The 25,024-nt window shown below is 48.1% G+C and overlaps 1 protein-coding gene across 2 annotated transcripts; it reads left to right on the top strand.

The window, feature by feature from the left end:
• The first annotated feature begins 689 nt into the window (after positions 1 to 689).
• On the top strand, positions 690 to 20,942 carry LOC125513058 (chaperone protein ClpC1, chloroplastic-like). 2 transcript variants are annotated; one of them, XM_048678105.1, is made up of 10 exons: positions 690 to 847; positions 1,444 to 2,035; positions 2,411 to 2,526; positions 2,653 to 2,775; positions 2,846 to 3,031; positions 3,259 to 3,474; positions 6,687 to 6,904; positions 7,642 to 7,717; positions 7,795 to 7,884; positions 19,386 to 20,942. In XM_048678105.1, exons 2-10 carry the CDS (start codon positions 1,489 to 1,491, stop codon positions 20,562 to 20,564), a joined length of 2,751 nt encoding a protein of 916 aa, XP_048534062.1. In that variant the 5' UTR covers positions 690 to 847; positions 1,444 to 1,488; the 3' UTR covers positions 20,565 to 20,942. The 2 variants fall into 2 exon arrangements, with proteins under 2 accessions (XP_048534062.1, XP_048534063.1); XM_048678106.1 differs by having other exon boundaries at positions 699 to 847; positions 1,433 to 2,035.
• Positions 20,943 to 25,024: the final 4,082 nt, after the last annotated feature.

Here is a 25,024-nt window from a genome sequence, read left to right as displayed (position 1 = left end):
TTCGATGAACTTTTTTTGAATCCAATGAGCTTTTTTCCAAATTCAATGAACTTTTTTCAAATCCGATGAACCTTTTTTTCATATTAGATGAATTTTTTTAAATTCGATGAACTTTTTTCAAATTCGATGAACTTTTTTCATATTTGACTTTTTTTTTCAAAATTGATGAACTTTTTTTGAATCCGATGAACTTTTTTTCGAATTCGATGAACCTTTTTCAAATCCGATAAACTTTTCTTCAAAATCGATGAACTTTTTTCATATTCGATGAACTTTTTTCAAATTTGATGAACTTCTTTTCGTATTCAACATTTTTTTTTCCAAAATTGATGAACTTTTTTGCAAATTCGGTGAACTTTTTTTCGAATTCAATGAACTTTTTCCTAAAAACCAGAGTATGTACTGTAGAAAACCTGTTGGTTTTTTCCTAAGAGAAATCATGACATAATGTAGCAATTCTGGGGAAGAGAAAAAAAAAGCGATCGAGCGTGCTGTGTGTACCAGCGATCGAGCGATCGAGTGGGCGGCTAGCGAGCGGGAGCCAGCGCGCGTTGCTGGGCCAAGCCCATGCAAGCACGCAGCGGGCGCTGGGTTCGCTAGCGGGGGCTGAAGGCGCTGGCGAGGAGCTCTCGTACCTGAGAGGGTTCGCTTGTCTCAAAAAAAAAAAACCTGAGAGGGTTCGCGCGGAGCATCTAGGAAAGGGAATGCCAGCGGCGAGTGACGTAACGCAGCCGACTCCTCTTATCCATACTTGTCCCCGCCCCGTGTATAAACTTCATATCCTTTCTCTTCTTCCTCCCGAAGCCGCCCCCCTCCCTCCCATGGTTTGCCCCTCCTCGTACGCAAGGTATCAGATCGCTCAACTCATTGCTTCTCCGTATCTTGTCCCTTGGCGTGCTCTGGCGATTCGCAGTCGATGTTTTCCATAAGAGTTATTGTTTTTCTTTCTCTCTTTTCCTCGAATTTCCTTCCTGGTATTTTGGTTCTGCACCAACTATTTTCGTCATTTCTGTACTAGTAGGAGCTCCATTTAGCTCGCCAGCTTATGCTTGTAATGGTAGGGCGGCCTATTGCCCTTGAGGTTGGGATTGGATTGGCTATTGGGCACCTTGGCTGTGCTGTGCTAGTCTTCGGTATTAGGGTTTGGGAACGATTTTGTCAGTGGATTTGAAGTGCATCATTATCCCTAGTGCTTGTATAAAACTAAATTTCATTGATATCCGTGGGAGAAACTGCGATGTTTTTCTTCTATATATATGCAATTCTGCTGCTGATTCAGTTTCGGCTTGCTTTAGAGTGGCTTGGGATACGTATCAGACCTTCTTGCCTTGCGGGGTGCCGTTTACTTGCTGTTATCCAATAAATAAAGTGTCTGTCTTAGCTGCACCGACGACCATCATGGCATTTTGTCTATGCTCACCATTTTCAGCAGTACATTTTCAGGTCTTGGTAGAAGGGTAGCTTCAAGTTTCCTTTAGACATACAGGCATGGAGGGGGCTCTGGTCCAGTCAGCAATTGTTCCTACTGTATATAACAGCTGCGCTCAGGTCCGTGGGCGTGCCAGGGCGACATCGTTCCGTAGTATGGAGACACAAACCATTACCCTTGGAGGTTTTCAAGGACTGAGGAGGGCAAACTTTCTTGATACGAAATCTGTGGTCAGGCATGATTTCGGCTCTATTGTGGCAAGTCAGCTTGCACGTCCAAGAGGGAAGGGGTCTAGAATGGTTGTCCGTGCCATGTTTGAGCGCTTCACAGAGAAAGCAATCAAGGTGATTATGCTTGCTCAAGAGGAAGCGAGACGTCTAGGCCACAATTTTGTTGGGACAGAGCAGATCCTGCTTGGCCTTATTGGGGAGGGTACAGGTATTGCAGCTAAGGTTCTTAAGTCAATGGGCATCAATCTTAAGGATGCTCGTGTAGAAGTTGAGAAGATCATTGGGCGAGGCAGTGGTTTTGTGGCCGTTGAGATTCCTTTCACACCCCGTGCAAAGCGTGTGTTGGAGCTGTCGCTTGAAGAAGCTCGTCAACTTGGTATTGACATTTTAAGACCCATCAACTTCAGCTCATATTATTTCTCATGCTTTATGCAGACAATTTAAGGTCATGCTGCTCCCTCTGTCCTAATTTACATGGCGCCCATGTATGTCAGTGTTAATTTTTGACCATCAGTCTGACCAATGAATGTAGATTATGTGCCACAAAAATTATACAGTTTGTACTCGAAAAAGTTGCTCATGGTATAATTTAAGGTCATGATGGAAGGGCGTACGTGTATTTAATGGGCTTTTGGGCCTACGGAAGTAATGGGCTGAATGCATATGCCCATATATTGACAATCTGTCCCTTATGTATCTGTTCTCAGTGTAGATTTGATAGTTAACCTACCCATGGTACTTCAATGGTCAGGTCATAATTACATAGGATCTGAACACTTGCTGCTGGGCTTGCTTCGTGAAGGTGAAGGTGTGGCTGCCCGAGTGCTAGAAAGTCTCGGCGCTGATCCAAACAATATCCGCACACAGGCAATCCTCTTTCTTCGCCTTTCAGTTCACATGTTTCCGTACACAGACAATATTCTTACCTTTGCCTTACAGTTCACATTTTTCAAGTTGCACTATATAAGACATAATAAATGACTTGCTATGCAGGTCATAAGAATGGTTGGTGAAAGCACAGAAGCTGTTGGTGCTGGTGTTGGTGGTGGAAGCAGTGGTCAAAAAATGCCCACACTTGAAGAATATGGTACTAATTTGACGAAGCTAGCTGAAGAGGTAATTTCATTTCCCATTGCTGCGCTTCTTTGCTGCATTACATTGGATGTGAATCTGTTATGTTTTGCAGGGTAAACTAGATCCAGTTGTTGGCAGGCAGGACCAAATTGAGCGTGTCACCCAAATATTAGGCAGGCGAACAAAGAACAACCCTTGCCTAATTGGAGAGCCAGGTGTTGGCAAGACTGCTATTGCAGAGGGACTTGCACAGCGTATTACCAACGGGGATGTTCCAGAAACAATTGAAGGAAAAAAGGTTAGTGTAAAACTCTTAGTTGCGTATTTTTCTTCTGCTGTCTACATAAGCTGGCCCGTTGTTGGATTTAAGTTTTCTGCCCAAAAAGCATCATGCTCCTTACCTGACAGGTATTCTCGAGGCCAACATTGCTAGTGGATGATGCATTAAAAACATATGTTTCCATATAGTATATCTTTAGTGCTCTTCCAAGATATTAATTATTTTGTGTTGTTTTGACTACCTAGGTTATTACACTTGACATGGGGCTGCTTGTTGCTGGCACCAAGTATCGTGGAGAGTTTGAAGAAAGGCTGAAGAAGCTTATGGAGGAAATTAAGCAAAGTGATGATATCATTCTCTTCATTGATGAAGTGCACACTTTGATTGGAGCTGGTGCAGCTGAGGGTGCAATCGATGCAGCCAACATCTTGAAACCTGCTCTTGCAAGAGGTGAATTGCAGGTAATGACAAGAAAAAGTTGTAAGCCGTTTCTGTTTATCTTGCTCCCTTCTTTTGGTTCTGTGCATTAGATGTCGTGAAAACCCGTGTCCAGTAGGTGACTTGATATATTTATGCAACTTGTATTTAAGTTGACAGTCAACCACGATAGATATAATTGCTTCATGTTGAGTCGCGAGAAGTACCTCTCTCGTGTGCGTAACGGCGCACCAGACCAGACAGCGTCTGGCTCTTATCAGCCTCCCCCCATATGGGCTTGGGCCGTATGGACCAGAGTGGAGCTGGGCCAGGCCAAGGCTCATACTGGCTCAACGCTCCCCTTCAAGATGGGTGGTAGACATCTATCATCCCCATCTTGTCACATGCCAAGTTACGGTCCTTTGTTCCCGGTCCCTTCAAGCAATCTGCAAACTGCTGCCCAGAGCTGACATGAGTAAGGCTGATGATCCCAACATCAAGTTTCTCCTTAATGAAGAAGTGATCAATTTTCACATGTTTTGTCCTATCATGTTGAACAGCAATGCGTATAGCTGACTGATTGTCACACCACACCCTCAATGGTCCCGTCCTCAGAAGTTTCAACTTGCCCAGTAGGTGCTTCACCCAGAGCATCTCACTCAACCCTTGAGATAAGGCTCTATACTCAGCTTCTGCTGTTGATCTAGACACAACAGTCTGTTTCCTCCCATAAACCCACAGTAGCCAGAAGTTGATCTTCTATCATCTTGACAACTAAGCCCAATCAGAGTCACTATAGCCATCCACCTCAAGATGTTCACTCTTCGCAAACCACAACCCTTTACCCGGTGTGCCCTTCAAGTATCTCAGCCCCTGGGATCTCTCCACTCCATGCGCTCAGTGACTACAAACATCGAAGTAGGCACAACCTTCACGTCTGCTTGTTCAAGAGAAAGCCGCACCTCTTCTTGAGTCATCGCTGCAATAGCCTCATCAATAGTAGGCACAGGAGAGTTTGGTATAGTAGGTATGCTTTCCTGCCAAACAACCTTTGAGGCCATCCAAAAGTTTCAGCACACGCCTGCGTGCCATCCACTTGTGCCCTGACTCGATTGTAGCCGCATCATAGAGTTCCAGAGGATCACAGTTATCCTGGTCTGCCCACAAAGCCTGCAACTCTGCCACATATGCCATCACTAACATGTCACCTTGGCGCATCCGACTAATCTTCCTCTCAGCCTGAGCAATGAGCATGACATTGCCCTTGCCAGAGTACTGGGTGGACAGAATCTTCCGTATCTCAACAGATGTGGATAGTCCCTCCACATAGCGTCCAATGGAGGGCACCACTGAGTTCAACAACCACCCAATAAGAAAAGAGTTGATGGTCTTCCACTTCTTTCCCTCCACATTAGTCTTGTCTCCTGGTTCTTCAACAGTGCCCAACAAATATTCATCAAGGTCTTTCTGCTCCACAACCAGCATTGCCTCGCGAAGACCAGTTGGTAGCACCCTCTGGCTTGATGTCAGTGGGCGACAGCTCGATCTTCTGAGCCACTTCCTGTCAAGTAAGGATGGCCCTAGAGTTCGAGCCCGCGAGGAACCGAGAGAATTGCTCGAGAATCTCAGTAAGGCCTTTTGGTTCACCCATCGTCACTTGGGAGGATCAACAACAGCAACACTGATGTAGGGGAAAGCCCTAGGTGGCCCAATCTTACACAATTTGGACGTGGAAGAGAAGAACTTAAGGAACACAAGGATAAACACCAAGGCAAGATCCAAATCATACATCGACTCTCAAAGCAAACCACACAAGTTTCAAGATCCAATCACAACAAAGGGAAGGTAACAAGGGTAGGTTCTTCTCAATCCACTAGGGAGATGGGGGCTTGAATCCAAGATGGATCTTCCCCACAAGGGCGGTGTTGATAATCCCTTGGGATTCTTCTCCAATTGGAGAGGTAGATGAGCAGGGCCATCTTTGTTTTGTCTAATATACTTTGCTAACTCTAATTCGAAATCTAGGCATGGAATATATAGTCTAGGGAGGTAGAGAGGGGTACATAGGCCGTGGCCCAACTCACTGCGCGCAGGCAGGCCAGTAGTACCGGTTTGGTGGCCGGTAGTTCTGGGGTCATGGTCGGTAGTTCTGTGTGGCCTGAAGTTTGCACGGCCGGAGTAGGGCCGGAAGTACTGGCACCTGGGCACTGGTGCCGTCCAGGCCTGTAGTTCTGGTGTCGGAGCCGGTAGTTCCGGGCTGGTGCCGGTGAAGTGCCGGCCCAAAACAGTAGCTTGGCACCGCAGGGGTCGTCGAGGCCAGTAGTAGGCCTGGAAGTACCATGGGGCCGGTAGTACCAGGGTGGTGCCCGGTAGTACTGGGTTCTTAAGGATCCTTCTCCTTCTCTTCTTCTCGGTGCTCCTTTTCCGCAATGGCTTTGGTTGCTTCCTTGGTACCTGAGTATGCATAGGGTCTCCGCTTGAGGTAGTAGGCATGTCTCATACGAAATGAAGGGTAGTTTCAAGAGGAGTTAACCTTGTTTTCAATAGCACGTGCGCATGCTCTAGTCATCGGTTCACTTCGCGCTTGCGGTGTTGGTGTAGAGTCCATGGGGTGCTCCGCACCAAACACTCAGTAGCAGCAGCAGAGCAGCCCAGTCGCAGCCTTCTCTGCAAACAGCAGCAGGAACAAGCAGCCTCCACGGCCTTCTTCTCCTCTGCAAACAGCCTCCAACAGCACGAAGCAGCATAGCACTCCAGCTGCACGGTCCCCTCCCCCTGGCTAGCAGCTGCACACAGCAACAACAGCAGCAGCTCCAGCAGCGCGACACCAGCCACCCCCGCGTGCTCACCCATGCAGCTCAGCACGCCGCCTCCTTGCCTCCCTCGCTCGCACACAGCCGCGGGCGCACTCCAACTGCGAGAGGCGAGCTGCCGCACAGCCTTGAGAGGGAGAAAGGAGGGAATAATGGGGAGAAGGAGTCCTCGCCGAGATGAGCCCCGCCGTTGCCGCACTCCCATCGGGCCCCGCTGCCTAGGTCTGATACCATGTTGAGTCGCGAGAAGTGCCTCACTCGTGTCTGTAGCCGCGCACCATAGCAGACAGCATCTGGCTCCTCCTTATCTAGGTCAGCCTTCCCCCTACATGGCTTAGTCCTTCTGGACCAGAGTGGATTGGGCCACAAGGCCCATACCAGTTCAACACTTCACATATCTATGTTTTCCATATGGTTGATGACTTGATATTTTCTTTCGTCAGTGTATTGGTGCCACAACGCTGGACGAGTACAGAAAGCATATTGAGAAAGATCCGGCACTGGAGAGAAGATTTCAGCCAGTCAAGGTTCCAGAACCGACTGTTGATGAAACGATACAAATTTTGAGAGGTCTTCGTGAGAGATATGAGCTTCACCATAAGCTGCAATATACAGATGATGCTCTTGTTGCTGCTGCGAAATTGTCATACCAGTATATCAGGTTTGCACTAGTATAAGATCTGGTTTGTCCTATGAGTTCTTAAAATGTTTGCAGAGTTGAAGTTTGTCCAGTCTTGCGGTAGCTTGATTTGAAGTTGCACATGTTCTGTTTAACGTCAATGGTTCCTGAACATTTAGAAAAATTTAATTCTACACCAATTTTTTGGCCAATCACAAGATGTCTTAGTAATTTTTTCAGTGTTAATTTCTACAAATTTTAAAGCCAGGCTTGTTCTGTTAGTTTATCCATAACTTAAGATGGTGAAAATTAAGAAGTTCAGAGAATGGAAGTCAGTAGAACAATGTTGTGTATCATAATTGTGGAGAAAGGTGTATTGCAGTCAGCACCTAACCAAACATCAACCAACTCATTTAATTTGTTAATTATTGTGCTATTTCTTAGTTGTTCTGATATCCATGAGCAGTTGCTAGATAGAATTGAAAATATTAATCTTAATAATAAGCGACAAACTAACTTAGGCACTGCAGATGTTCATTTATGTGTGCTGGCTTCTCCATGTCATCTAGTTAATTCCCGATGCAGAAAAGAAATAATGTTAGTGCGAGGTGGATATTGAGGCCGATATTAGGTTCAGCCTAGTGATTACGATGAGATTTGTAGTTTCGTTGTTACAAACTTAGATATATGTTGTCTTTGGGTAGAACTAGAGCTCTACACAGTAGCTACAAACATTCTAATTTTTGATAAGTGTGTAAAGTTTTATTATTGTCATACAGTGATCGTTTCCTGCCTGACAAAGCTATCGACCTGATTGATGAAGCTGGATCACGCGTCAGATTGAGGCATGCTCAGGTATCAGTACACAGCTTATTGTTACCCAGTTTACATACGGTGATGCTTTTTTATCTAAGTATGAAAATGTGTCGCAGCTCCCTGATGAAGCCAAAGAATTGGACAAAGAACTCCGCCAGGTTACCAAGGATAAGAACGAGGCAGTACGTGGCCAAGATTTTGAGAAGGTACCTTTCTTGCAAATGTGCTCTGAGCTAATGTGCTGTCTTTTAAAGAATGCATGTATTAGTAGCAACTCGTGTTACTTTTTTTTAGAATTTTTTTTGAAGCTTTTATTGCCCCTGGCCACTGCATCCTTAGATGCATATAGCCAACCTTATTAGTACAATGTTTATCAGAAATAAAAAACTTGATCTCGCCAAAAGGAGGGCAAAATCAAAAACATGGAATAACTACACCTCATACCAATCAAAACTATCCTAAACATGAAGAGGCCTATCAGTGGCATGGTATCCAAACCAGGACATAAATGCCCTGGTATCTGTTAGGAATAAGCAACTTGTATTCCAATGAGGCCATAGGCCGATATATATATATATACATGTACAGGTGTGGAACATATGCAGGAAACCCCTTATACAACGGGATAAATACAAAGGGGTACATGACTTATATTATAACTCTAACACCCCCCCTCAAACTCATGGTGGATGAACAACGCTGAGTTTGGAGAGATAAAAGCCATGTTGTGCTCTAGTCTGAGCCTTCGTCAGGAAATCCGCCAACTGTAACGCGGAAGGCACATACTGAAGAGCAATAACCTGATCCTGCACAGCAGCGCGCACATAGAACACATCAACACCAATATGCTTGGTGAGCTCATGCTTCACAGGATCGCGTGCAATGCTGATAGCACTTGTACTGTCAGATAAAAGCAGAGTCGGTGTAGTGACAGAAACACCAAAATCCTGAAGTAACCACCGTAACCAAGTCACCTCTGCCGTCAAAAGAGTCATTGCTCGCAACTCAGCCTCGGCACTCGAACGGGAAACTGCAAGCTGTTTCTTCGTCTTCCAGGCAATGAGAGAACCACCAAGAAAAACACAGTAAGCAGAAAGTGAACGGCGATCGGAAGGATCACTAGCCCACGTAGCATCCGAATAGGCCTGGAGCTGTAAAGAACTAGAGCGAGGAAAGAATAGACAGTGAGAGATCGTGCCTCGAAGATATCGAAGAGCACGAAGGAGATGACTATAGTGAACCGAGGTGGGGGCAGAGACAAACTGACTCAAAATATGAACCGGATAAGAGATGTCCGGACGAGTGACAGCTAGATAGACAAGACTGCCAACAAGATGATGATAACGCGTCGGATCAGGGAGAGGATCACCATCAGTAGCACGGAGGTGAACATTGAGCTCCATAGGAGTCTCAACAACGCGCTCGTCAGTAAGAGCAGCACGAGCAAGAAGATCCTGGATATACTTTTCCTGGGAGATAAAAAAGCCATCAGAGGTAGAAGAGACTTCAATCCCAAGAAAGTAACGAAGAGGTCCAAGATCAGACATAAGAAACTGCTCACTAAGACGGGCCTTTACAAAGGCAATATACTCGGGGTCATCCCCCGTGATGATCATGTCATCAACATAAAGAAGAAGAGTCCGTCCACGAGGAGAAAGGTGAATAAACAATGCTGGATCATGAGCACTGGCTAAAAAACCAGCAGCAGTGATCACAGAGGCAAAGCGCTCAAATCAGGCGTGGGGGGCTTGCTTAAGGCCATAGAGAGAGCGACGAAGACGACATACCATGCCATCAGGAACAGAATACCCAGGTGGTGGCTGCATGTACACCTCCTCACGCAGCTCACCATTAAGAAAGGCATTCTTAACATCAAGCTGAGATATAGACCAGTGGCGTGCAGAGGCAACGGCAAGAAGTGTACGAACAGTGGTCATATGAGCCACAGGAGCAAAAGTCTCGTCACGACCATGCTCCTGCTGAAAACCACGAGCCACAAGACGAGCTTTGTGACGCTCAAGAGAACCATCGGAGCGAGTCTTAACCTTGTAGACCCACTTACAAGTGATCGGACGGACTCCGGGAGGAAGAGAAACAAGATCCCAGGTACCAGTGCGTTCAAGAGCAGCAATCTCCTCTGCCATCGCAAACTGCCATTCAGGATGAACAACAGCCTGACGGTAAGAAGTCGGCTCAAGAACAGCAGCACCAGCGGTGGGAAATCCAAAGCGATCAACAGGCGGACGAGGACGAGAACGCAAGCCATAAGTAGGCTGAGAGGAAGATGGCGACCCATCCACAGAGGCATCAACTGGTCGTGGACGACGAGTGTAATGCTGAGGAAAAGATGGAATAATAGAAGGAGGAATCGGCAAGGTGGAATCAGGGGGTGACGACGAAGAAGTCACCGGAGATGAAGGTGTAGAATCCGGTGACAGGCTGGGAGAGGAGACAGGGGAGGAAGTCACCGGAGATGAAGGTGGAGAACCCGGTGACATGCGAGGCGAGGAGACCGGGGATGATGGTGGCTGCAAATCAACTAGATGTGGAGAAGGAGAGGAAGTGGAACGGAGAGGTACAGTCTCGGCGGGAGTGATAGGTGAGTCAGGAAAAGTGAGGAAAGAGATATCCTGCACTGAAAAAGTCGAGGAAGATGGGCGTGGGTAGAAAGGGACGAGACTCTTCAAAAGTCACATCTCGAGAGATACGCATCCGACGACCAATAGGATCCCAACAACGATAGCCCTTATGCTCATCACTGTAGCCTAAGAAGACACATTCAACAGACTGAGCGGTCAGTTTGGTGCGTTCGCGAGGGGCAAGAAGAACATAGCAAACACAACCAAACGAGCGAAGCATCGAATAATCGGGAGAACGATCAAAAAGTTGCTCGAAAGGAACACCACCCTGTAGAGCAGCGGAAGGCTGTATATTGATAAGATAGGTGGATGTGGAGACGGCCTCAGCCCAAAAATGAGGCGGGAGAGAGGCAGCAATCATCAATGCACGAGCCGTCTCAAGAAGATGTCGATGCTTTCGCTCAGCCACACCATTCTGAGCATGAGCACCAGGACAAGAGAATTGAGAGAGAGTCCCGTGCTCAGCAAGAACACCACGCAACATTTTAGAGATATACTCGCCAGCGGAGTCAGCACGAAAAACACGAATGGGTGAAGAGAACTGAGTATGAACCATGGCAGCAAAACGCTTATAAATAGACAACACCTCAGAACGAGAAGTCATGAAATAAAGCCATGTGTAACGAGAGAAATCATCTATGAAAATAATATAGTATTTATGACCACCTTTCGAAGCGAAAGGGGCCGGACCCCATACATCAGAATGGACTAAATCGAAAGGACGCTTAGACACTGACTCACTATGTGAATATGGTAACTGAATCTGCTTGCCAAGATGACAACCCTGACACTCTAAAGAGACATCTCCTGAGACAGACCCCAGAAGGCCTCGACGAACTAAAGAAGACAACCGAGAACCACACAGATGACCAAGTCGATGATGCCACTGCTGGAAGGAACCAGTGACGGAGGCGACAGAAGCGGAAGAACTGGCGATGGTGGTGGCAGCAGAAGGAACATGAAGCCAGTCCAACTCCCAAAGACCCTGAGAATCACGGCGGCGAGGGCCAGCCCCAACCAGAGTGTGCGTGTGACGGTCCTGGACAGAACAAGAGTCAACGTCAAGGATGACGCGACAACCAGAATCCGTAAGTTGACCAGCAGAAAACAAATTCATGGTAAGTTGAGGAACATGAGCAACATCAGGAACAGAATAAGGAGTAGTAAGATTGCCTCTACTAGCAACAGAAAGTGGAGTACCATCAGCAGTGAAGACATGAATAGGAGAATCCAGTGATCGAAGAGAGGACAAAGTGGAAGAATGAGAAGACATATGAAAAGAAGCTCCAGAGTCCAGAACCCAGGGGGATGTACCTGACTGTGTAGAAGGTGATTGCTCAGTGCGGGAAGCATCAGTCACAGAACCGGCAGTACCCGTCGAGGAAGAACCTGAAGCCGCGAGCAGACGCTTAAGTCTCAGAATATCCTGCTCAGTCAAAGCAATGGCTGAAGCTGTCGAGGTAGATGACGAAGTCCCGGAAGATGATGATCGAGCCTTGCGCAGGTGTTTCTTCTTCGTGTAGCACTGAGACTCAAGATGACCATCATTGTTGCAATAGGCGCAATGTGGACGGGGGCGACCTGAGCCTCCAGAAGGAGTGGGCAAGAGCGGCGGAGCACTCGAGCGAGAAGGGGTCGGTGGAGCAAGTGGCGTAGGAGCACGAGTAGCGAGCACAGAGGGAACCTCCAGCAAACCAGCACCACGTAAGCGAGTCTCCTTAGCACGAATCTCAGAAAGCGCCTCCATGAGAGAAATACGGCCACGAGCAAACAACTGAGCACGCCGGGGCTCAAACTCCTTACGGAGCCGAGACAAGAACTCATAGACGCGATGAAACTCCAAATTGGCCTGGACAGCCTGGCAACAGGGGCAGGTACGACACCCAGCACTATGAAGAGAATCAAGCTGGCGCCAGATAGCAGAACTCTGTGCATAGAAGTCATCAACAGTAGAGTCACCCTGCTGAAGAGCATGCTCCTGACGGATCACAGAGAGGTATAAGGCATCACCTAGAGTCACCCTGCTGAAGAGCATGCTCCTGACGGATCACAGAGAGGTATAAGGCATCACCAGAGGGCTGATAGCGCTCACGAAGACGGGTCCACATCTCAAAGACAGTAGGAAGACCCAGAAATTCAGAAGCAAACTGAGGCAGAACACTAGCAGTGAGAACAGCTGCAGCACGAGCATCATCATCAAGCCACTGGGTGTAAACAGACAGAGCACCATGATACGTCTGAAGAGCCTCCTCATAAGCCAAAACCCTCTCATCATAAGCACGATCAGCAGCCTCATCAGCAAGCTTAGCCGCATCCTTGGCGACCTGATTAGCATCCGTAGGAAGAACCGATGGAGTTGGCGGAGTAGGGGCCACCGGAGGAACTGGACGTGGCGGACAGCAGACCTCGCCAGAAAGAACACCCCAAAGACGGATGCCACGCATGTGAATGCGCATGAAGCCAGTAAACTCGGTGTAGTTAGTACCATCAAAGATCACCGGACAGCGAGGGACAGCAACATAGCCCGATGCAGCAGACATTTTTTTTTTGGAACCGACTAGAGATAGCGTACGAAGACACAACCAGCAGCAGAACGACGGAGATCAGCGGCAGAATCCGGCAAGGGCGGCGAAAATCGGTAGCTGGTGGCCGCCGCTCCAGAGCAGAAGGCGATCCAGAGGGTTGGTGGCAGGGCGATCTGGTGGCTGGAGCGAACCAGGAGTGCACGAGCGCGATCGGTCGGGCTGGCTGGGGGGTGAGGCCGGCTGGAGATCGATCCGATCGGGAGAACGAGGAGCGGGATGAGGACCGACTGGAGATCGAGGAGCGGGACGAGGACGATCGGGCCGGCTGGGGAGCGATCCGATCGGGAGATCGAGGAGCCGGACGAGATCGATCCGATCGGGAGACTCCGGGAGATCGAGAGGAGCTTCGATCGGGAACGAGATAAGCCAGAAGAGATCAATAGCACGAGTTTGCAGCGTGCAAAAAAATTGACCTAGCTCTAATACCATGTTAGGAATAAGCAACTTGTATTCCATGAGGCCATAGGCCGATATATATATACATGTACAGTGTGGAACATATGCAGGAAACCCCTTATAAACGGGATAAATACAAAGGGGTACATGACTTATATTATAACTCTAACAGTATCTACTCAAGCTTCTTTGCACCAAGCTCCATCAGCACCTTGTGTTATGCCTTCTGTAATAACGCTGATAACCGCAGCCAACTGGTACATGAGAGTAGCACCTGCATGAAGGAATGCACTTTTTTCTTGTAGAAGACGACATCATTTCTGCATAGCCAGATGGGCCAAAACACTGCTGCTGCCTCAACTGGAATAAGAGATCTTAAAGATTTATCAACCCCCAAAAATATGCGAAATACTATGGGGTGGGGTGATATTAAAGGCTAAAAAACAAAGCATGCCATGCGATACGTGCCAAACAACAATAGAAAAAGAGACGTTGAATGGTTTCTTGTTCATAACAGAAGCTATAACGAGTATCCCCTTGCCACATCTGTTTGACTATATTATCCTTAGTATAATTTCTTGGCAGAGAAACCAAAGTAATACTTTTATCTTCAACGGTAATTTAAGACGCCATAAACTTCTAGACCTAAACCTGGCCTGTATATCCATTAATGCCGAATACATCGAGTGCATGGAAAAAAGGCCAGGAGTATACCAGGAGGGCCCTTGGCACCAAAATTGCCATCCTTCCCAGCATTATCAATGTTGTGCTGATCATTGTCCTTCCTAGGATCCAAAGGTAAGCCATCAGGCTCACCATCATCTGCCTCCATTTCAACTGGACGATCCTCAATATCAAAATTTAAATAATACATGCACCCATCCGACTTAAGCTCACTATCAGGTGGGATCTTAGATGGGTTTATGCATGAAGCATGCATACATCGGAATCTTGTGCTTACGTGTGTAGATCATATCCACACACATTGTCTCACCAATTGACAACTCGAGTTACTATACCTCTATTTCAAGCAGTTGATGCTTTTAGAATGAGACCACGAGGGGGAGGAGCCCCTATGACTTCTAAGAGCACTCTAACCACACTCTGCCTAATTTGATCCCCTATATGTTCGTGGACGCGTCTGCGGGCAGGAGCCTGTTAGATTTGTGTCGAATATTGTGTACAATGTAGGTTACAGTTGGACTCTTAAGTTGTATTGTGTTTACAGGGAATGGAGTCGTGCCCTAGTAGGACACTTGTATCCTAGGCCTCTCATATATAGTCAAGCCCTGGGGATGTAGCCATATCGGTGTCGTGCCTCGTGTGATTGCTTGGTCCTTGGATGATCGACTATGCGCCTTGGATTTATTCTAACAAGTGGTATCAGAGCAAGGTTGCGCGGAGTCTGCGGATTGTTGATCTAAGAGGAAGTGTCGAGTTTGAGACGCAGCCGGCTATGGCGTGGTTCTCGACGAGAGTGGAAGAAGCAATTGGAAGCAGGTAGAAGTTCTTGGCGGCGATGCGACGTATCGCGCAAGCAGTGGTCAGATCAGATGGATCGATCCGACCGAAACCAGGAGCGGCAACAGCGTGCGAGGCGCGAAGGCCCAGCCCATGGTGTAGCGCGCGCTGCAGGTCCGATAGCGGCCGAGGCAGGAGCAGCAACGCAGGCTGATGGCAGATGGTCGGCCCAAGGCACGGGCTGGCGTGAGGCATGCGGTCGCATGCGAGTGGAGCAACTGTGTGGTCACGATGGCACTGGCAGTTTGTGATTTGTGGTGTGCAGGCGTGCACGTGCGTTGTGCAAGGGTGCTATGCGCCTTCGTTGGTTGTTGCGTTGTGCTACGAGTAGGGAGCCGAAGGAATCAAGACCGAGAGATTTGTTTGGACAAAAAAAATCTGCATTATATATGGTATTGACGTAGCATGGACAACAACACAATAAATAAAGAGTACTTTGGGGGGTATGGGCAAAGGCTTGGTGCACCCATGGAGGAGACTACCAGGAAAGTGAAAATTTCATTTGGAAGTGTTGCTAATTGCACACGAGGTTTTACCATGACAATGGCAGATTGGTGATGTGCGTATAAGGCTTGTGGAGTCTCGAGCATATCATGCAGCCGGACAAGTTCAGCTAGGTCGGGCTTGATAGTCTGACGGATCATCTTGGATGTCGGTCGGAACAGAAGATGGTAGTGGGATCAGCAACGATGACATAAGAGCGTGATGCCGATGGTGACCGACTTCTGGGGTGTGGAAACACGTGGCACAGGCTTGAGGGCTTGTATTGTTTCGACAAGACTATGGTGTGAGGTTGATTCAAGACGGTGCACATGAGAGTTTGAAGTCGACGGGGGCGTGAGGGTGGAGTGATCATCTACCATGGAGTCTTGTTGAAGGTGAAGCTGAATTGAGGGGCTACGGTGTAAGGATCCAGAGAATCGAAGCCTATTTCAGCCGGGAAAAAAGCGAGAGGCACGTAGTTCGGACTGGAGCCTAGTGGTCTGTTGGAAGCGTGGAACTCGTCATCGGTCGATGATGATTGGTGGTACTCTGCAGTGGGGGTTGAGTGGTGTGGGTTCGCGACCCTTGATACTCGACCAATACAGCAGAGGCTCGACGCGGTAATAGCGGCAAGGCTTGCTGTATGCATGGGACATGGAGACGGGCCAGGGCTCTGGTGGTCATACATGTGGTGAGACAATTGCGAATTTGACTCGGGATGACTACAACCAGCTGTGAAATTCCTTCAAGTTTCAGACAAGCGGTCAAGGAAGAGCGATGATGTTGAGTTCAGGTAACTCTTATGCGTGACACCCAATATGTGAGTTGTTCACTTTCACGCAGGTCAGTGATCAGTGTGTTATGGTGTTGAACAGACACTCTGGAAGTTGGGAGCGCAAACTAGAGTAAAGTAGAACTTGATTTCGCTCGAGCGTTGACTATGGTCAAGAAAAGAAGGGACTACAAGTTGCAGGTGGAGTCATGGGGTCTTTGGAGTAGCAGCTGTACTCACGGGATAAGCTCAAGTCCAATGTACATGAAAGTTTGACGCATTGACGAATTCTTGGTGGTGAAGAATATTCGCCAAGGTGGAGTTTGTTAGAGTTGTGTCAAATATTGTGTACAATGTAGGTTACAGTTGGACTCTGAGTTGTATTGTGTTTACATGGTATGGAGTCATGTCTTAGTAGGACACCTGTATCCTAGGCCTCTCATATAGTGGGGGTAGACACACGATGTAACCTATGCCAACATAATAGCACAGACATGCAAAGGTAGCTAGCGGTGTGTGCCGGCGCCTGGGTGGCCAGTGTGCGGTATTGTGACGGTGTCACGGGGAGTAGCGCCCATAGTCAAGCCTCGGGGATGTAGCCATATCAGTGTCGTGTCTCATGTAATTGCTTGGTCCTCGGATGATCGACTATGCGCCTTGGATTTTTGTAATATAGCCGACAGACCCCCATTTGTCTGCCCGGGCAACCCCACCCTCACATCCAAAACCTCAAATCCATACAAAGGCATGCACATAGATCATTTGATCAATATAACATACAACCAATTCAGCAATCATAGAATTTAGCAATTCAACCCAAGCCAAAATAATCCACGACAAATAAAATCCAACAATTCATAAATAGGCGACACACGAATGAATCAATCACCTTTATTGCACTCGTTGATCTCCTTCTTTTGGTTGGTGAACCACTCCTTGGCATGGTCATCCATGAGGCTACAGTCGGCTAACATGATCCTCAACTCCTCCTTGATCCTTGCGAGCCTTATCTTCTCTCTCACGCTCAATGGTCTCATGCCTTGGCCTTCTCAAGCTTCATTTCCTCCAATTTCTTCGTCTTCTCCATCTTCGTCCTCTGTCTCGATGATCATCCTACCCTGAACCCTCTCCTGGTCAAACACTATCCTCTCCCTTTGCACATCCAAGAACCTTGTACCTCTCTTCCTTCTCCTCCCTTTTCGGCTGATGGAGCCCGCAAAATTAGCATGAGCGTGAGGAGGCACGAGCAATGGTGCTCCCTGACAAGGTCCACACCATCCTTGATGGCGGACTCTCTAGAAGCAGGGCATTGTGGCTCAGCTTCACCAGGATTGCCGTCACTGATGGCAATAGAAGGATGTGCATAATGGGATAGAGAGTGATGGAGGTGGGGGCAAATGACCTGGATGTGGGGAGGAAGCGGCGGTGTAGCAGTGGGGTGGCGGCGGCGAAGACCAGGGGAAAGGGGCGAGAGGAGGAAGAGGAAAGGGGAGACGTGCATGCACTTTCTCTTTCTCTCAGTTGGACCGGTCGCAGGAGCAACATGCCAGGCACAAATTGCCGATGAATAGGCCCAACCATCCAGCCAACTTGAATCACCCCTGTCAAAAGGGCCCATGCAATGCCCACCACAACCTCGATTTACCAGGGAGCCCCGTTCCTAAGGAGCTTAGTATCTCTAGTGATTCAAGAAATGAAGCAAACAAGAAAAATGGGCAAACACAGCTTATATGGCCTTGACTCCAATGCCACTTTGGTTCCTATTCACCACTTGAGCAAAGACATCGCAAAACTTGCTCACAGACTCTTGGATGGCGGTCCGTCTATGTTGGAGAGAGCTCTTATTGTGGTCGGTATGGATTGGATGCGGTTCCATGTAGTGCTTGTGTTCATGGTACCGTGCGTGATTTTTTTCCCCAATACTTCGAGCCATTTTGCTCAGTTCCACATATAGGATCCATGCTTGTGGCCAACCAAACTTTACACAACAAGATATCTTCATGGGTTAAGTATGCATTTTCTCTTGTCTTGGTCTTTTTTTGTGTGCCCGATGATTGCCCAATATCAAAAGAAAGGCGAATTTTGATCGCCCATCTTTTGGCCGCTCTTGATCGCCCATCACAGACTCCTAAACCTGCCCCGCAAGAAACTACGATCCTAAAATTGGTCCAATAATGCAAATGTGCACAAATTACCTATGGGTTTGGTTGTGACATATCGTTGAATACTCGTAAGTCGGGTTCTGTCGCGTGAAGTCATCCGGGATGCCCGCCCATTGCGGAGCCAGAATACCGTACGACGCGGGAGTGCCCGAGGGCATGGGCGTGGCAGACGGACGTGATGCGATGAACTCTAAGTCGAGGACATCCTCCGCTGCAGCCTGCTTCTCGGCCTTCTTGCAGGCCCACTGCCGGATAGGCTGGTCCTTGCGGGTGATGGTCTTTGCTTTATTTCCAATGGTCGGGACCTCCACAGACTCGGTCAACCCATCGTCCATGTCAGCGGGCGGACGGTGGAGCGGGCGTTGGGCGACTAGGACGGAGGAGGTCGGTGGCGCGGACGTGGAACAAGATCGGAGAGGACGACGGTGCAGATGCAGGAAAGGGAGGGCTGACGCAAGGGAGAGGGCGGTCAATTTGGGTGATTTGGGGTGGGTCCGCCCTGTCGGGTCTGACGTGGCGGACGCGTCTAGGCGGTTTGAGGTGTGCCGAACAGCCCAAACATATGGGCTGGGTATGGGGGCTCCGGCAGGGTTGCATTTTTCTATCCGGGCAGTGTTTGGGCTGTCCCCCGGGACAAATGGGGCGGAATAGGGGGTCTAGTTGGAGATGCGCTAATTAAGAGAAGGTTTGAGATACATGTTCTCATGAAATTAACCAATGTGGTTAAATCTCATCCACAGGGTTCGAAACTTGTGCCGGTGGGGAGACACCATTGTGCTGGCCAAGAGCCCATCCACGAGGCTTTTGAAAGTGTGCAGTCAAAATTTTCTCTATCAGTCTATTCTTAAACAACTAATAAAATCTATTGAGGTTGCTTAGGTGCAATTTGTATCGTTAGATTTCCTGCAAAATAGTTTCACAATATAATTTCTTAATGTTTATCGACATATTCATATACAAAAAGAGTCAAAGTTGCATGTTGGTGGTTGTGCAAAGTGAAGATCATTTATTTTGGAATGAGAGTAGTAATATTGTGCATGGAAACCCTCCCAGATTGGTCATATTTTTTTCCTCTGCTATTGCAGCACTGAAGTGTACCACTCCCTGGTATTGCCTTTGATCTTTCCCTACCAACTTATTGTTTGACAGGCTGGGGAACTAAGAGACAGAGAAATGGAACTGAAGGCACAGATTACGGCCATCATTGACAAGAGCAAGGAAATGGTTAAGGCAGAGAGCGAGTCTGGTGAAGTTGGTCCTTTGGTCACGGAGGCAGATATCCAGCATATTGTCTCCTCTTGGACTGGAATACCTGTCGAGAAGGTTTCCGCTGATGAATCTGACCGTCTCCTGAAGATGGAGGCAACACTGCATCAACGTATCATTGGCCAGGACGAGGCTGTGAAAGCTATTAGCCGTGCAATCCGTCGAGCCCGTGTTGGCCTCAAGAACCCAAACAGACCTATTGCTAGTTTTATATTCTCTGGACCAACCGGTGTTGGTAAATCAGAACTTGCTAAAGCTTTGGCATCGTACTACTTTGGCTCTGAGGAAGCCATGATCAGGCTTGATATGAGTGAGTTCATGGAGAGACATACTGTTTCGAAACTAATTGGGTCGCCACCCGGATATGTTGGCTATACTGAGGGTGGTCAATTAACTGAAGCAGTTCGTCGTCGCCCTTACACAGTAGTTCTCTTTGATGAGATCGAAAAGGCACATCCAGACGTCTTCAACATGATGCTTCAAATACTGGAAGATGGAAGATTGACTGACAGCAAGGGGCGGACTGTTGATTTCAAGAATACGCTGTTGATCATGACATCTAATGTTGGAAGCAGTGTCATTGAGAAGGGAGGCCGCAAGATCGGATTTGACCTTGACTATGATGAGAAGGACACCAGCTACAACAGGATTAAGAGCCTGGTGACTGAGGAGCTAAAGCAGTACTTCCGGCCTGAGTTCTTGAACAGATTGGATGAGATGATTGTTTTCCGCCAGCTGACAAAGCTGGAGGTGAAGGAAATTGCAGACATTATGCTGAAAGAAGTGTTTGACAGGCTGAAGGTAAAGGAAATCGACCTTCAAGTGACTGAAAGATTCAGAGATAGGGTGGTGGATGACGGCTACAACCCAAGCTACGGTGCCAGGCCACTGCGGCGCGCTATCATGAGGCTGTTGGAAGACAGCCTGGCAGAAAAGATGCTGGCTGGCGAGGTCAAAGAAGGTGATTCCGCTATTGTAGATGTTGATTCAGAAGGCAAAGTTATAGTTCTCAATGGTGGCAGCGGTGTCCTGGAGCCGCTGACACCTATTTTGAGCACCTAATCATACGGATCACATGATTACGGAATCCATTGTTTCAGCACAAGCTGTGGCGTGGAGCTAACACCAATTCTCTTTCATTAGGTGGTGTTGTCTCGTTTGATATTGCTTGCAAGCGAGGCACTAGAAGATTCCGTGTAGCTCACCGGCAGGCCTAGATTTTCTGTTTTTGCTTTTGAAAGGAATCTGGAGGCTTTATTTTTGGGATGCTGATATCTGCCACACATGTGGCACGAGGACCCCCGGACCAAACGCCCGCCCCGTTAGTATACATTATGCCATGTCACCGCATGCATGTATAAATGACCGAAACTGATGGTGTCAGTAAAAATCTTTTGGAATGACAAAACTAATGATATCAATGGGAATCTTTTGGGTTTTTATTTTTTTATCTTTTAAATGAAAAGTCTGATTGAAAAACCATTTTTAACATTAAATTCGTCGCGACAGATCTTTGAAACTAGATTTCATATCGATATGCTTTGATGATTTTTTGGGGTTGAAAGTTGCCATGTTCATTGCACATAAATTTCATGGTGTTATGCCATCAAAGTTGTTATGATATGTTTCAATTAATTTTTTATTCTACATTTAAAATAAATTTTGACATGTTATAGAAAAGGGAATTAAGAAACTAAACTTGTGATGGTGAATTACTAAAATTTGTCATGATCCATGAAATAATTTTGACATGGTTCACAACTAAAAAGAAATCTGTTGTCAATTACTTTAAAAATGCAAGGTCGATGACTCAAATTTTCCATGTAACAGAAACTAAAATTGCTATGATGAATTACTGAAATTTACCATGATGCATGCACTATAATTTGTCGTGGTTCATACAAAAATAATTTTCATGGTCAAAATACTAGAATTGCCATGATGAAAATACTACTTGTGGTGCATTATTCTGTGTTAATTATGCTTAATGCTTGTTTATTTAATTTTTCGTTTTTTGGTTGGTTGCTTCTTAATCTATTTGCTAGCCTCCACTTATACTAAGTAGAAATACTAGTGCATTCAAAATCTTTAAACTCAGTTTTGTTATATGAGTCCGTCATACCTACCTATATGCGGTATTTTCGTGTCGTTCTAAGCTTTGTATGTGCATCTCTAATTTTTTAAATAAAATTTCCTTTTTGTGTGCTCGTATCGCTTATGAAGTGGTAGGAGTTGGGCAATATTTTTCATGCTAGATGTGTTATTCTCAGTATGAGTGCTTATTCACTTGTCATTGCACGAGAGTATGATGGTAATAGGGATGACTAGCCTAGAAATGAATTTTTTATTCTATGTTGTTAAACAATAAATTTCTTGAAAAGTGTTGGTATGAGAAACACTCGTGGATACGGCTAACCCATGGATTGTGAAAGAATGATGGAAAAAGAAATAAATTTATATTTTCTGTTTAGGAACCATCTATGATATATCTAGTATGGAAAGTATTGGGAATTTCTCGGTCATTTTTCCTTGACGGGAAAAATATGCCTCTTAAAAAGTTTTATCTCCCAATTTAAGCTTTAAGCTCTGGCACCTCTATAAATTCCTACTTTTCTATGTAAAGGACCTATTTATTATTTTAAAAACCTAAAAATACATTGCTGCACTTTTTTATTACTTATTTTATTTCACGTTTTATCAAGAGTTATTTATCTAATCTACCATAAATCTATCTATCTTTTTACCGTAAAGGGATTGGCAACCCCTCTTACGCGTCGGGTTGTAAGTATTTGTTCTTTGTGGGCAGGTACCATTTATACACTGTTGCTTGGTTCTCCCACTGAATTGATACCTTGATTTCATAACTGAGGAAAATACTTACCGTAGCTGTGTTGCATCTTGCCTTCCTTTTTGGAGAAATACCGACGTAGTTCAAGCGACATTAGGGGCGGAGGCCATCCTCCCTTCTGAGATCAAGCATGGTTCCCCACGAGTCTTGGCATTTGACGAGGCACGCCATGGTGCCTCGCGGGGAACTGATCTTGTGCTCGGCGAGGAGGCCCACCGTCAGGCCTCCCTCCGCGCCGCGAGGTACCAGCAGGCCTTGCGGCGTTACCATAGCCGCAACATCCGCCCTCAGACTCTTGAGTTTGGAGACCTCGTCCTGAGGCGGGTCCTCTTCAGGGAGGGCCTTCATAAGCTCTCGCCCATGTGGGAAAGCCCGTTCAGGGTTGCCCACGTCTCCAGGCCAGGCACCGCGCACCTGGAGACGGAGGACGGGGTCCCCGTGCAGAACGACTGAAACATCCATCACCTCCGCAAGTTCTACCCGTGACACTCTCACATAATAATGAGGTGGTCTGTACACACCTCGGAGTCTTCCGGTGCACCGTTCCACGACCTCGTGGGAACTCCCACCCACGCCCAACTGGAAGCCCCATGCTCCGAGCTGGCGGACGGTTGAACAACGACTATGCCCAGGCCCAAGTGGAGGCCCCATGCTTCGTGCTGGTGGGAAGACGAGTGTAGGCGCCAGACACGACAACTTTTCCCTTTTTTGCTTGTAAACCGAGTTTGTGATTTCCCTGAATAAAGCTCGAAGTTTTTGTGTATTTGCTCAGAGAAGGGTTGGTGTTTTATCCTTGCGGTGTTTCCTTTCTTGGATTTCTTCCAAAAAAGTAGCAACGACTGCCCAATATCCCCCTCCTGAGCGTCCCGTGAGCGGGGGCTTGCCATGGTGCTTGCGCTTCGGCCAGCCCCAGTGGCATTAAGGACCTAGGCAGCAACGGCCACGGGTCTACCCCTGTGCACACCACCTCACCAGGACTCTGGTATCTAAGCCCTCATGCGGCGCTCATGAGCGAGCCAGCAGGCGCGTGTTGCCCTCAGCCTCTCTCCTCAGGGGTGCTCATCTCTTGGCCTTGCCCGGGCATCGCAACCCGACATACTAGTGACGATCAACCCTTGCTCGGGGATATGAACACAGAATAAGCATAAAGGAAAAGCAGCCTAGGAAGGCACAAATACGGTTCGGTACATCATTAAGGAGTTTCCGTCAACACCCTTTACATCCCCATGGGGCCATACACAAGTGTCAACAGGTAAACAGAAGGAAGGCGGCCTAAGGAGACATGTTGTCATCATCGCTTTCGTCAGTCCCATGCCCCTCTGCTTCGTGCTGGTCTTCATGGCTGTCAGGGGCAAACCATGCAATCAGAACATCCACATGGTCCTCCACCCTCTCCCCCAGGGCGTCGCGAATCACCCTAGGCACGGGGGCTATCACGGCCTCGAAGTTGAAGTCGGGGTCGGAACGAAGGAGATGACCAAAGATGCGCATCGACGCCTGCGCAAGGAGGTCGCAGATTTCCTCTTCCACGAGCTTGCCCACCTTCTTCGCACCTCCCTCGACCCGCTCCACGATCCTAGTGAAGAAGGCGACGTAGCTTGCGTCATCGGGCATGAGCGGGCTGGCGACGCTCTCCTTACAGATGGAGTTCAGGGCACGGCGAGCCCTCCGCTCGAGGTCTTAGAACATCTCGGAGCGTGTGTGCTGCAACCCCCGAGCCTGGTTCGCCTCGTCAGCTGCCCGCTCCATGAGGGAAGTGACATCCCCCACTTGCTGATAAAGGGATGCCAACTCGGCTTCGGCCGCGGCTTGGGCGTCCAGTGCGGTCTTCTAGAGCTTGTCTGCCTCGGCTAGCTTCTTCTTGAGGCTAACGATCTCGTCCTTTAATTCTCCACGACGAGCACAGAAATGGGTCTCGTGAAGCTTGAGCTTCTGGTGGTGGTCCTTGACAAGCGCCCGACGGGCCCTCGCGGTCCCCTCTTCGATCTTCGCTTGAACCATCGCCTCCGAGGAGGCCAAGGAGGCACTAACCTCTCCTTCGCGCTGGGCAAGTGAAGCTTCGGCAGCTATTACTTGCCGCTCCATCACCTTTAGCCGCTCGTGCTTCAGGCTTTGCTCGGACGCCACTAGCGCCAATGCATCTTCAAGAGCGTGGAGCCTCAATTCTCGCACCGACGACCCTTCCGCTCCAGGACGACGATTGAGTCCAGGAACTCACGCTCACGGATTTTCACGACCTCGGCCTCCTCGAAGGCGCGGTCGCGGGCCTCTTTTGCTACGACGGAGGACATCTCGTCCTTCGAGCGAGCAGACTCGTGCTGCAGGTGACTAAGGCTGACGACGACTTCAAGCTGGTGCCACCCGTGTGCCAGGCGCAAGTGCTTGGCCTCAAGACACGAGTCGACGTCGTGAAGCTCCGTTTCGAGCCGGTTTAGTGCGCCCCTCGCGTCCCGGAGAAGGTCGTGCCTGACGACGCCACGGGTGCTTGCGAGCTCCAACGCCCGGCCTGGGCCTCTCCCGTGCTCCCGTCCACGGTGGAGGCACGGGAAGGTCCGGCGTGCTCGCCGGGGACCGGGGGCAGGCTGATCCCCTATATGATTCCCCTACCCGGGGCGTAGCCTTATGCAGGCTCGACACCCAACCCGTGGGGGCCGTCGACCCGCAGTGGATTCGG

This window comes from Triticum urartu, chromosome 6 (assembly GCF_003073215.2).
Source record: "Triticum urartu cultivar G1812 chromosome 6, Tu2.1, whole genome shotgun sequence".
Lineage (NCBI taxonomy): Eukaryota > Viridiplantae > Streptophyta > Magnoliopsida > Poales > Poaceae > Triticum > Triticum urartu.
The sequence above is the reverse complement of the archived record's forward strand: the minus strand, read 5'-3'. Positions and strand labels throughout refer to the sequence as shown.

What these genes read in the sequence shown, in the direction of transcription:
- LOC125513058 (XM_048678105.1), top strand. Translation starts at nt 1,489, where the DNA reads ATGGAGGGGGCTCTGGTCCAGTCAGCAATTGTTCCTACTGTATATAAC. An exon ending in TTGCAAGAGGTGAATTGCAG is followed by an intron (nt 3,475 to 6,686) that starts GTAATGACAAGA and finishes TTCTTTCGTCAG; the next exon opens with TGTATTGGTGCCACAACGCT. An exon ending in TTGTCATACCAGTATATCAG is followed by an intron (nt 6,905 to 7,641) that starts GTTTGCACTAGT and finishes ATTGTCATACAG; the next exon opens with TGATCGTTTCCTGCCTGACA.